This window comes from Natrix helvetica, assembly GCF_964273705.1.
Source record: "Natrix helvetica genome assembly, chromosome: 2".
Classification (NCBI taxonomy): domain Eukaryota; kingdom Metazoa; phylum Chordata; class Lepidosauria; order Squamata; family Natricidae; genus Natrix; species Natrix helvetica.
The window spans coordinates 115,901,619-115,915,847 of record NC_138552.1 but is presented as its reverse complement, the minus strand read 5'-3'; the positions used below and the strand labels follow the sequence as shown (position 1 = coordinate 115,915,847).

At 38.2% G+C, this 14,229-nt stretch overlaps 1 protein-coding gene across 10 annotated transcripts in view; it reads left to right on the top strand.

The window, feature by feature from the left end:
• HDAC4 (histone deacetylase 4) overlaps window positions 1-14,229 on the top strand; it is a 318,456-nt gene that overhangs the window by 98,923 nt on the left and 205,304 nt on the right. For 7 of the 10 annotated variants that reach the window (XM_081945679.1, XM_081945680.1, XM_081945672.1 and 4 more), the window contains one exon: window positions 6,527-6,768. The exons of 1 other annotated variant lie outside the window; for it this stretch is intronic. In XM_081945679.1, coding sequence (XP_081801805.1) covers window positions 6,747-6,768 — 22 coding nt within the window. In that variant the 5' untranslated portion in view covers window positions 6,527-6,746. Of the gene's footprint in view, window positions 1-4,345; window positions 4,514-6,526; window positions 6,769-14,229 lie in introns of those variants that run through there. 2 more of the 10 variants (XM_081945675.1, XM_081945674.1) reach the window with 2 other exon arrangements.

Sequence of the window (14,229 nt, the reverse complement as noted above, 5' to 3'; positions counted from 1 at the left end):
ATACCATCAACATCGACAAATTCATCAGTCAATTGGAAAATGAAGGTTTACTTGGAGCAGCTTACACCCTGCAATGATATCTGTAACACCATCAGACATCCACATCTGCCTATTGCAGATCCCTGGAAAAGACTTAGTTGGTAGGGAAAAAATGCCAAACATAATCTGAACATCTGGCTAACTATGCAACGAATATCATCATCATCATCCCATGTGTTTCTACTTCCACCACCACCTATCTGTCATGTTCTGTCAACAAGAGATGTGTCTTCAGTTTTGGTTTTATGTATAAAACAATTCCATTTGACTTTTTCATTTGCCAATATAAATTCATCTCCCAAAATTGTAGTTATCAAATGTTTTTAAAAAAGAAAAGCAGGAAAAGAAAATATTAACTAACCCCTCCCTGGCTGGAACATACAGAGGAGGGGTGTGGGAGGCTCCGGTTGCCATTGGCATCCATTCATGGTACAGGAGATTTACCTTCGTCGGATTTCCTTGCCAGGATTTCTTTGCCAATACCTAGGTTGGTCAGGACTCTGTGTTGGGATTGAAATGCTAATTGAGCATCCCTGTGGGGAACTCAGAGAATTGCAGTTAGCTCAGTCTGTGTGAGCAAAGACTGCTATTACTTGTTGAAACATCTAAGGACTTGTTACCTGGAGTTTTTTCTGTGAACGCAGTTTATTCCTGCCTTGTTAAATAAAAATGGGTTTACCTCACAAGTCAGCAATTGAGTAGTATTCGCAAAGGCTGGGACAGAACACTCAGTGCAAATTGTTTGTCTGAGGTCTGCCAGTAGAATTTCCTCCAGATTGCACCAAGGTGATTTTTCATCCTTTGCTCCTCATTGAGGGCAATGACCCATTGTTGGTTAATTAGTTTAACATCATACCAAGATTTAGCCCATTTTTGACAATTTGGCCAGGAGAACAACAACATATAAGAGGTGATTATCTGCCATTGTCCTTAATATAAGTGCTGGATTCTGACAAAAGCATTTGTTTAAAAGCTTATGAAGTTAACCTTGGGGAAGTCATAAGAATTCTGTTAAGAGGTATAGGGAGAATGAGCCCTTAAGGAGAGACTTTGAAAAAAGATTATGCAGTCCTGAGATAAAAGAAAAGTTTGAGAAAAACTATTTCCATCTTGATATTGTTTAAGCACAGGGAAAGAGTGCAGAGAAGAGCAACAAAGATGATTAGGCGACTGGAGACTAAAACATATGAAGAATGGTTGCAGGAACTCGGTATGTCTAGTTTAGTGAAAAGAAGGACTAGGGGAGACATCATACCAGTGTTCCAATATCTCAAGCATTGCCACAAAGAGGGAGTAAAACTATTCTCCAAAGCACCTGAGGGTAGAACAAGAAGCAGTGGATGGGAGAAAGGAGCTGACGTCGTGACGATACGACGTGCGATCTCGGGGCAGCGAGATCGCAGTTGATACTTTTGCCACTGAACGGTCCATCTGGACCTAAACCGTCCCGAAGAGACGGTGACAGGGAAGAGTATGTCTTGCTGGTCTCAGGGACATTGTAAAATCCCTTATTGATCCAAGAGAATCTCTTCTAGCCAGCGACAAAAAGTACAGCCTCAAGCTGCTGAAGTTGGGACAGCTCCGCAATGGAAGGAAAAGTGGAAAGAGAAAGTGTGTCCATCTGGTGAGGAAATTTTATTTTTATAAAAGACTGCCCAAAAAAGATTGAAGTTAAATTAAATTGGCAAAGAAAAGGAAATAAGCGGCCAAATTATTGGACATTGTGTTATCTTTTTTTATTTTATTTGTTCTATCAATGGAAGTTTTGTGAATATTTTTTACTTTTTAAAGTGAAAATTTTGGATTTTCTTCTATTTCTTTTTTTTTAATCTATGGATTAAATTTTTTCCTTTACTTCTACGATATTGGTTGGGATGGATTTTTTTGTTTTATTTGGTTTCATTTAAGAACTTTATTTCCTCTAAACCTGAAACATAAAGATTTAAAGGTATATAAAGAAGGTAGTAACCTTAGAGGGAAAAGAAGTTACACTGCTGGTTGGAGGTTGAAGCCTGGAAACATTGCTTTTTCTTTTTTCCCTTTGATAATTTTGACCTTGCACTTCAAAGGCTTCAGCTTGTTTATAAAGAAGGTCATGGATTGTTTACGCAGGTGCTCTCTGGATGCTTGTTGCTAGCTGGAAAGAAGTGAAAACAAAGATTTGTTTTTAAACTAGAGTGGCAGTGTTTATTAATTGCAAGGATGACACAACTTCAAAAAGAAACCATAACACTACAACAGATTATGTCGGGAATTCAAAAATTATTAGAAACAACACAGAGAATTGAGAAGAGATTGGAAAATATTGAAAATATAAACTTTAATGTGGCAAAACCTGATGGAAAAATGGAAGATACTCAGCAAATAGAAGATATTCAGAAAATGGAAAAAGTGGAGGCTGGAGTCCTAAAAATCCAGGGGAAAAATGAACAAAGAGGCAAGATAACCGTGGATATTGACAGTGAACTGAGTATGGTTGGAGATGGAAAGAGTGGAACAAGGAAAGGGAAGATAGATGGAAAGGTGCTTTACTATAGATTTCATGGTATAGAAGAAGGAAAAAGAGAAGAATGGATGGACTTAAGGAGAGAAATTTTGACCAAAACACTACTGATAACCAAAGATAAACTGATTAAGGAAGCTGATGGAGGGTTTCGAGATTTTACAAGATTAGTAATAAGCAACAAGTTGCAAAGAGAATTCCAAACAATTTGATTAAGGAAATAATCAGAAGATCAATTCCACAAATGGCAAAAGAAATAGGACTACACTATTACTGGAAAGACACAGGTTGAGATATGAAAACTAATAATAAAATACTAGTTAAATTTAGTTAAAATTAGAGCATTATGTTAAAAATGTAGTGATAATGATAAAGTTAGGTAAATAATTGATAATGATAACAATGTATAAATATGTATTGGTTTGATAGGAAATTTGGTATAAATTTTTAAATGGGGAAAAAGGGGAAAAAGTAAGTTAAACACAGTCAAACTAAATGACTGATGATAATAATGTAATAATTTGTATTGACATGTTAAGAAGGAAAATTGGATATAAATTGTAAACAATGATTAAGAAAAGAGGTTTAAAATGTTGTTAAAATTAGAGCATTACGTTAAAAATGTAGTGGTAAAGGATAAAGTTAGATAAATAATTGATAAGGATAACAATGTATATATATGTATTGGTTTGATAAGAGAAAATTTGGTAAAAATGTAAATGGTGAAAAAAGGGAAAAAGCAAGTTAAACTTAGTCAAACTATCACTAAATAAATGACTGATAATAATAATGTAATAATTTGTATTGACAGGATAAAAGGGAAATTGGATAAAATTGTAAACAATGATTAAGAAAAGAAGTTTAAAAACTTTGTTATTAAACAATTATTTTTTTATTTTGAATGTGTTATAAATTATTTTTTTATTTTGAATGTGTTATAAAGGTATAATGTGATTGAATGATATTGAAAATAGATAAGGGAATGCTACTATGTGGTTTTGTTTTAAATTTTGGAATGTTTGTTATAAAGGGATGTTAAAACAACTATAGTCATATGAAGGATGAAGGATGATGATTGCAATATATATAAATATATGTGATGTAAAGTAGATAATTTGATATGAATTAGGTGATGATGGTGGAAGGGATGCACGAAAACTCTGTGTAACCAATTGACACACTTTCTACAATTTTGTAATGGAGGATGATTTTATTTGTTTTAATTTTAAAAATAAAAAAATTGGGGGAAAAAAAGAAGAAGCAATGGATCAAGGAGAGAAGCAACTTAGAACTGAGGAGAAATTTCCTGACCGTTAGAACAATTAATCAGTGGAACAGTTTGCCTCCAGAAGTTGTGACTGCCCCAACACTGGAAGTCTTTAAGAAGATATTGGATAGCCATTTGTCTGAAATGGTATACGGTTTCCTGCCTAGGCAGGGAGTTGGACTAGAAGACCTCCAAGGTCCCTTCCAACTCTGCTATTGTATTGTATTGTAAACTTGGACAGGCTTTCAAGATTTTTCTAGTTGTCTTTACTACAATAAAGAACATCCATAGAATCTCTGATATGCCTGTGAAGGGCTGATAAGGAAGCATTAAACTAGAACAAAAGAAGGCTGGCAAGAGGCCAGAAAGAAATATATAGTAGAGAATGAGCCAAAAAAAGCAGAATGCAGAGAAAAAATTAGCAGACCAGGATGGGAATAAAGATTTGCAGATTTACATAATGATGCTGATTATTGTAAGGAGAATGAAGGAGTATAATGGTAATTTATTTGATTTCTTTCTTGCCTTTCTTTCAGGAATTGAAGACAGTATTTTATTCCTTCCCTGTAAAGTTTTGTATGTTGGATTGAAATAAAATGAGTAGTAGCCCAAAATAAACGGAATTTCTATATCTGCATTTGCACTGGATTTCTCTGGTCTAGTCTAGCACTTTAAACCACTATACTACACTAATAATTTTAGAGGTAATGGAAGAAAAGATGAAAATAAAAAAAATGCCTGGAATAAATGATTACAAAAGCTATTAATATTTTTAAATGAGAGAATAATTAAAACTGTGTACTGCAAGACATCAAGTGAACATAGGTGATCCTCATGAAACTTCCTTTTAAAATTTTAATAAAGCAAATAAAGAAGAGGCACCTATTTCCATTTTGATAAAATATACTTAATAACAAAGAACATAATATTCTTCCAGTAATTTTCATAATTATTATTTGAAATATACAATATAATACAATATTCATGAACTGTTTGTACATGTTAATACTGTTGTAGAGCAATATGCTTTTCTCCTTTTTCATAAATATAATGTTTATACAGTGAATGACATGAAGCAATAAAGCACATTTTCTCAGTTTTTGGTGTTGACTGCTCTGCTTGGTAGTGGTCTCAAGAATTTACCTTGTAAAAACAATACATTCAGATTTCTTCTAATTGCTAATTGCATGTCTTAAGGTGGTAGTGTGATCTTGTAGACATTAGGCTAAATTGAGAAAAACCAGGATGGTGATTAATCACTTTTGCATTGTTGCCAAGATAAATACAAGGATGAGACTATGAAATCTGAAGGTACTGAGTTAACTGGAAGAATACTTTTTAAAATGTCCACATCACAGGGATGTTTGTGTGGTAACTAGTATGTACTTTGTGGAAAAGCAATACATTGGCACAGTGTAACTAATGTATGAAACCATTATCTAGTTAATGTGTATGTACTACCATATAATTATGCCAATAATTAATGTTAAATAAAACCTAAATTAGGACAAATTGTTTTCTTCAAAATATTATCTTCGAAAAATCATATTTTCCATTTGGCTGATGATAATTGTAATCTGAAGATCACAGATTAAGGAAGGCTAGGCACGTAACTATAATTTATTTTGTTTTGAACAGGAAGAAATATAACAGAGACACAAAAAATACAGCATTGAAAGAAGATACTGGCTACTGGCAGGCCCTTCCAATTCTGCTGTTCTTTATTGAGAGAGAGTAGATAAAGCATGGCATATTCTGAAAGAGCAAGAGCAAAATAAAAGTAGATTCTATAGCCGTGATGGCGAACCTATGGCACCCGTGCCAAAAGTGGCACGCAGAGCCATTTCTCCTGGCACATGGAGCCATCACCAGTTGCTCTTCCGGGTTCGGGTGCAGCAGCCAGCTGGTCTTCACGTACATTGGCGTGACGGGAAGCAGAAGATGAGCTGCTCGGTGCGCATGCACATGCTAGGAAACAATCTTTTTGTTTCCAGGGCTGCACATGCACCTCGGCCATTTGGTGATCTGGTTCCTGGCGTGCATGCACACGTAAAAGCCACCAACAGGAAGTGCAATGGCTGCACGTGCCAAAAGACGCGGAGAGGGGATCCTGGCCATGGGCTTCTTGCGTGGCCGCAGCCCTCCAACCTATGGCTCATCTGCGGTCCTAAGTGCCTGGCCATTTCAGGTGTCCTAGAAAAGCAGCGGCAGCCACAAGTGGAAGGGCAGGAGTGGCCGGCCAGCCCCTCAGCCACTTCCACACCAGCCAGAAGTGGCACTGTGACAGCCGGAAATGGCTTCAGGAAAGCCTCCGAAGACTGGAGAGGGCAAAACACGGCCCCAACGGGCCAACTGAACTTCCAGAGGGCCTCTAGGGGGGTTGGGGAGGCCATTTTGCTCTCCCCAGGCTTCAGGAAAGCCTCCGGAGCCTGGGGGATGGGGTGCATGCGCATGTGTGTGTGGGATGTCACGTGCGCATACACAGTTGGGTGAGGAATTGAGTGGGCACGCTGGGGGATGCAGTAGCGTGCATGCACGCAATTCTGGCACACCGGAAAAAAAAGATTCGCCATCACTGCTCTATAGGGAGGGATGCAGGTACTTTCTATCTGATTACAGGTATTATCTTTATTCTTAGTTTATGGTGGCATTCCTTCTTAAATACAAATTTTCTTTGTGTAAGCATTTAAATTTATAAAACTTTTTTTTTTTTACAGGTATACATTTTGAAAGCAACTTGAACAATCTACTATTCTTCTGGATTGCATTGCTTTACAGAATAAAATGTTTTCCTGACTAAGAGTTTATCTAATGACGATGAATCTGCTTCCTGGGTATACGTTTTATGTTCTGGAATATTGAAGCTCTTCAAGATTATTGTCTATGTGGAAGTCAGCCTTTGTCATACTTAATTAAAGAGATTAGATTCTGCTAGTAATGAGTTCTCAAAATCATTCAGGTAAGATTTTAAAAAATCAATCTTTTTCTAAAACCAAAAAAGTGTGACAAAATTACATGTCCTGAGGACAAATTTGGTGTTATCTATTCTCTGGATTTTAAATATCTGGAATGAAATAAGGGAAAAAAGCTTACAGCAGCCAGAATGTTTTATTAGAATAAATATATAGATAAGTGTTACAGCATAGTATGAACCAAGAGTGACAAACGAATGTAAGGAATTCTGATTACCTGCAAATCTAAGCTTGATATTTGCCAATTGAAAAGGCAGGTTTCTTAGCTGAAGAAATGAACGAATACTTTATGTGCTAAAGCAAACATTTATTACAAACATGCTATATTAATTGTTAAAATAAAGAGTGAAACATTCTTTCTTTCCAATACTTTGATAGAATAGACAGTTTTGATATCAAAATTGTTTTGAACTTTTACACATTTAAAAACATGGGTGAAAAGATATACACTCAAGGAACATCAGAACAGAGGCTTTTGGATCTTGAGCAGAATTCTCCAGTACTTCTAAAACACACACTATACGTCAGAGCAAAATCATTACACTTGATACCCAATTAGACTTATCCAGAACGTTCTCAATGAATCCAAGTTCTGCAAACTGAGATAACATGCACGGCATTGATACATTCACACAATTTCACAGTAAGCATGAGATGAATCATGAAACAAAATTCACAAATATTCCTTTATCCCATTGTTTTGCAAATCTATGTACACTACAAACTATATGATTGTTTGAAGAGAAATGCATCTGTACCACCAGGCTCTTAATTGTGAGGGCAAAGGCAAGCAGTAAAAATGAAAGGGAAACCTTCTAAGCATTTTATAAATATGATATTAAAGAGCACCTGTCATTTCAAATCCATCATGGCAGCGCATGTTAGCGGGCATTCACTTACATGCTTGCCTGCCACATCCCTTACCTTGTGTCACTGCCGCTTCACCTACCGTCCCATTAAAGTGAATGGGACAGTCGGTGAATCAACAGCGGGTCAGAGGAGGAGCCGCTGCAGGACAGAGATGACAGTTGCTCTTTAAAAATTATGATTTAATTTGAGTTGAATTAAATCAAACCTTTTTACTAGTGATTTAAATTGACTTGATTTAAATCAAATCCTCTCTGAAACATACTATGTTTTTCAGTTGAAGTGGAAATGCTACTATTTGATTATGTGCATTGCTTTGAAGAATGGTTATCTCATATGTTAGCTATAATTATTAAATATCTTGGGTGTTGGCCCAGTTTAATGAGATGCTGTGCAGATCTGCTTCAAGGTGTTTGGAACAATTTCTTTTCAAACAAAAATATACGTACCTTATTTTTCGGACTATAAAACACACTTTTTTGTCTCCCAAAAGAGGGTGAAAATGTCTGACTGTCTTATAGATCAGTTTTGGAAAAATGGGCCAAAAAAAGCCTCGAAAATGGGCCAAAAAAGGCCTCAAAAATGGGCCAAAAAAAGCTTTTAAAATGGACCAAAAAAGCCTCAGAGTCTGAAAAAAGCCTCGAAAATGGGCCAAAAGTGTCTCAAAAATGGGTCAAAAAACCTAAAAATGGGCTGGAAAAAGTTTTGAAAACGGGCTGAAAATAGCCTCAAAAACAGGCCGAAAAAACCTTAAAAACGGGGTAAAAAAGCCTCAAAACTGGGTCCAAAAAGCCCCCAAAATTGGCAAAAAAACCCAAAAGCGGCCCCCAAAGCCTCGAAAATGGGTAGAAAAAAGACTGGAAAAGGGCTGAAAAAAGCTCCCAAAAAGGGCTGAAAATGTGGTGTGCGGAGGACCAAAAGCTTTTTTGTTGTTGTTTTCCTCTTTTAAATTTAGGTGTGTCTTATAATCAGGTGCTTCTTATAATCTGAAAAATACGGTAGTTTTTTATTTATGATGGCAATTGGGACTGGCAATTAGGCAAGGCAATTTCTTACCAGTTTCCTAGAACCAAAGCTAGTGGAAATGTATTGCTTAGCAAGGGCTAAGCTTCCCATAACAAGTAGGAAAGTAAAAAGTTCAGCAGGAAGTTGCATATCCCAGGGGAGGTGATGGTTCTGCTGGGATGGGGAGTGAAGGGGTATGGTGAGGGTCTGGGAGGATGGATGAGAGGGATGGTGTAAATCTTGGAAAGTGCATGAAAGTGAAGCAGAAGTGCAATGAAGGTGAACAAGAGGTGCAGGAAGGGTGCATGAGAGTACAGAATGGGTTGGGAAGTGTGTGGTGCAGTTTTGACAGAATTTGCAAGGGTTCAAGTGGATACAAAAGAAATGTGGAGTGTGTGTGGAGTGGAACAGGTCGAAGTGTGTGGTATAGATCAAGGAGTGTGCATGGAGATGCAGTGTGGTCTTACTATAAAGGGCCTGAGGGAGATTGCGCATATTGGGGAGACTTATCACAGTGACTCACAATGTTCCCTGCTGGCTTCCCCACTGACTTTCTTGGGAAAGCAGCAGAGAAAATTTCAAATGGGAGTTATGTGATAGTGGGGCACTGCAATAAGTTATGCGTGAACTCGTTGCCAAGTACCCAAATCAAGGGTCTGCAACCTTAAACACTCAAAGAGCCATTTGGAACCGTTTCCCACAGAAAAGAAAACCCTGGGAGCTGCAAAACCTGAGTGGGAATGGCCAATTCAACATCATTCATTCCCAACCAGCCACTTGACCACCCTAGCCACATCTACCCATCCAATCATTAGGGCAGAGAACTGGTTGTTAAAAAACACCCAGAACCACAAAACCCTTTTCACATCTCTCTATCTACCTGTGTCTGTCTCTTGTCTCTCTCTTTCTGTCTCTCTCTCTCTCTCTCTCTGTCCCCCCCTCTCTCTGTCTATCGCTGTCTGTCTGTCTGTCTGTCTGTTTGTCTCTACCTACCTACCTACCTACCTACCTACCTGTCTCTTCCCCCCCCTCTCTGTATCTCTCAGTTGCTTTCTCCCCATCTCTCTGTATCTCTATCTGTCTCTCTCTCTCCCCTCATCTATCTCCCTCCTCTGTATCTCTCTCTCTGTGTTGCTCTATGTCTCTCTCCCCCCTTCTATCTCCCCCTCTCTGTATCTGTATGTCTCTCTCTCCCACCCTCCCTCCCTCTCTATATCTCTATCTCTCTGGCCGGCTGTGGTTGCAAGAGGAGAAGGAGGAAGAGGGTCTCCCAAAGGGGACCTTATACCGCGGCTCACACTTGTTCCTCAGCCAGCCTGGATTTCCAAAAAAGGTGCCAAGAAAAAAGAAAAGGAGTAGCGAAGAGCCCCAAGGGAGAGCTTGCCTAGTTGGCCCAGCTTCAGCTTTTTGAGAAGAGAGAAGAGACACAGAGAGAGAGACAGAGATACACAAACACACACACACACACACACACACACACACACACAGATACAGAGAGTGGGGAGACCGGCTGATGGGAGAACGTCATTGGTGAGTGTGCCCCATTTTTCTCTGAGCCTGACCTTCGGAGTGGGCATGCAAGGTTTGGCGGTGCCAGCCCACTTTTCCCACTGCCTGAGCTTCTTTACTCCTCCAGCAGAGTGGTGCTGCCAGGGGCTTTCAATGAAAATCATCCTCTGGGTGGTGAAAGTCCCCCGTACAAGTTTTAAAGCTGTGGCTGGGAGCTGTGGGCTCATCCCCTTTCCATCACCCCCTTCTCCTGGATCCCATTCCCATCCCGCCAGCCCTCATGTTAGCAAAGCCGGCGTCAGTCTCACCTGGGTAGGGCCAGTATCTCAGAGCGGAGAGCAGGTTGCGTGTCTCCCTAAACGACTTAAGCATGCCCAGCACCAACAATAAGCTCCAGCAACAGTGAGGCACTGGGGAATCAGCCCTGGCCACTTCTCCATCCCTCATCGTTGCACTTACCTTCTCAGGCCAGGCAAGGAGTTACTGGGAGGGGAGGTTGAGGGTTGGGGCCAGCCAGTGTTGGACTCACCAGACAAGGAGCCACAGCAGAGGCCCAAAGAGATGCATGCGGCTCCGGAGCCACAGGTTGCAGACAACCGACCCAGATTGTGATCATATGACCACAGGGGTGCTGCGATGGTAGGAACTCTGAGGATGTTGTAACTTTGGACAAATTGTAGATGGAATCTACATTATCTGTATACTTATTGTGATGAAGTTTAGAAATATATTTCATTTCTTTTTATTACATTATTTTTCTCTTCACTCTTGTTTTTCTTTTTTCTTGCATTTTTCAACTTTACACATTTTAGTTTATATTTGATTTTACTATTATAATCAATATATTTAATAAAATTATAAAAATTGGAAGGAAGTTATGAGTTCCAACTATAGATAGTTCTTATTTAGTGACTGCAATTGAGACCAACCGCTCAATCATTAAACAAAGTTATAGTAAGAGGGTTAAGAATATAGTAATTAGAAGAGCAGGAGAATAAGTAGTATTTTACTTCATCTCTCTGACTAATTCATTATTTATCATGAGTTGGAAAAATTAGAAAACATTTGGAGAAAGCAAAACTAAGTAAATATTGTATATATAAGACATTTTTCTTTTCATATAACAACATAAACTGTCAAGGGAAAAGAAGAAGAGGAATAGTGATGAAGAGTTGGATTCAGATCTCATTCATATCTCAATGAAATATATAAGAAATTGTCAGTTCAAATGACAGGAGTAATCTAGAAGATATTAAATGATTATTCAGATTCGGAAATCAATGAGCCAAATAAAATAAATCAGGCAAGGGAAGAGATCTGTTGCAGCCTACATCCAAGAGTTTCGGAGCCTAGCTGGTTGACTAGTAGACTGATCTCAGGCAATGCTGATCAAGTACTTCTGAGACTGATTAAATCGTGAGATCATCTTCACCTGTCTATCACGAGGAGCACCTAGAACCCTCCACCAGTGGTGCATGTTGGCTGGTGAGGTGAAGATTGACTTGGCAGCATTTCATGAGTGCACTAGCCAGGGACTATGAAAACCTTAAACCCCAGAGAGAAAGGATTCATCCCGGATGAGAAAAGGGGAACCCAGCCCTAGGCATCACTTGTTTTCAATTTGGAAAGATGGGCAATGATCAACCGATCATCCTTCCCAGTCCCAAACAACAGTCATCACTCATGAAGCTCCCAAGAAGACAAGCAACCTTTAAACCCCGAGAGGGAGTGGCTAAAAAGGATTGAGATCGTAGAGTTCACCCCATTATCCAATGATGGTGAGAGAACTCCGATCAAGGGACCAAAGTTGGATCAAGATAGTGACAGTGGAGGACAAGATGACCCCTAATCCCAGTGTGGAATTAACAGTGGCTTATTTGGGGTGCAGGAGCATGATGACAGCTTTATTGGACTTGGATGCACTCATTGCCTAGTTAACCCAAATGTAGTGGAGAGGCTTGGTCTGTAACGTCGGGTGTTCTTTCTCTTACTTGTTTTTGATGATGATTTTACAAGCTAAAAATAGTGTGCTGATCTTTTTGACTTGCCTAAGTGCATTCCTGGTGTGACCCTTCATGTATTCCGCATCAAGATGTTTATATAACTTAACCCGTTGAACTTCATTGTATGTTTCTGCTGCCCTCTGGGAAGTTGCATTCAATCTGCTTGTTTTTTCTTATTTGTTTGCTGCCTGGCTGCTTGTCTTTGCTCAACTATTTTGATGGTTTCATCTGAGAGCCACTTACATTTTTTCTCTCACTTCTTCTTTGTGTTGGTCTGCAAATCCAATAATGGTCAATTGAATTTTGTGCCACAGTTCATAAAATACGGTAGGTCAAGAATATATACTGTCTGGAAAAAAACAAAGGGAAAAAATGGAATAATTACTGTGTTTCCCTGAAAATATTACCCAGCTGAAAATAAGCTCTAGGCCTAATTTACGGGTGGGTGGGGTAATAATATACGCCCTACCCCAACAATAAGCCCTAGTGAAGGGGCTGGCCATGGCCGGCACAGGAGGCAGCCCTTCCTTTCCTTGGTCACCTCAATCCTGCTTGGATCAGCGAGAACATTTTCGTAACTCAGATAATTTTTTTTTATCTTCTTTTGAGAAGATAAAGTTAATAGTATTACAAGAGACTTTTGTGAGGTTACAAGAGATTTTTGTGGGGTATATAATCAGGCGTGGATTTAGCATACAAGCTAAACATTGTGCAATTGCAAAAATAACAGCAGGTTTGAATTCTTGATGTAAAAACACATATTTTTAGAATCCCTACCTGAAAAAAAATTGAAAAAATTAATTTTCACCCCATTAAGTAACATGTCATTGAGCTATGTCACATGCTTGGAGACTAAAAATTCAAATTAGGACACTATCTATATTTTTCAGCCAGAGACAAAATAAAAGAATTTATGTTCTAGGTCTCAAAAACTTTTATAATCTACTAGTTGGCTACCTGTGCTTCATGACAAAACTATGTGATCGGGCTATGCAGGAGAAATTTAGTTTACAATCCGTTGGCTTAGTGGTGGTCGGTGATTGAAACACATAAGAGACTATTACTCCCACCGCCTTGAGTCCGGAAACAGTTCCATAGGTAGAAGGTGTAGACATTTTGGTGAGGTACTGATGTTTAGTACTGTAAGGAGCCCCAGATGCTCTGAATGAAGGAGTGGAACGTTTGCCAGTTTGAACTGAGGTAAATGGAATATGATGCAACTGGCAGTTGGAACAGAGTTCTTTTCAGGTGGGGAGGGGAAGTAGAACTGTATAAGAAATACTAATGATCTGATGGTCATTTTGAAAAATCCTTTCTTAGCACCTAGTAGCCAAGAAGAACATACGTGTCAAATTTCAAGTTTGTAAGCTGTACAGTTCTGGAGATTTTGTGATGAGTGAGTGGTACTTGTCTTTTATATATATACTGTAGATTGAGAAAGTGCAAATTTGTCCAGAGGCATATGTAGATCATACTCCAATCTAATATAATGGTTTCAATGAGATAATCTACCTTTTAGATATATTTAATTGCATTGGCATTAAAATACATTGAAATTTACCAGATTATTAATTTAACAACTTAAATTTTTATATTTTTCTACATAAAATAAAAATAAAATAAAACTTTATTTATAGTATATCTTTTTCTTAAATTTAACATGTAAAATACTTATTTTGTCAGTTGCTTCTTTTTTTTCTTTTTAACATATAACAATATATATTTTTAGGATTATATTCTTATTCAAATTACGTTACTGGGGTAGAGGAGAAAGAACAGCAGATATATGATAATTATTATTTTTCTTAGTTGCAGCACCTAGTCAATTTTGGCAATTTTAAATTGCTAAACTTGATTAGATTTGGTTAGCAGTTGGATGGGAGACCATTAGCTTGTAAGCAAGGACTAGGAAGTTAAAAAAACAAATAAAACTAAAATGAGACTACTCATTTAGAAGAAGCTCATTGGTTAATATCTGAATGGATGACAACCACTAAACAGTTAGTTTCTGTGCCTCCATATGAGGTAAGACATACCTAGATGTGTATTCTGATTGATTGGAAT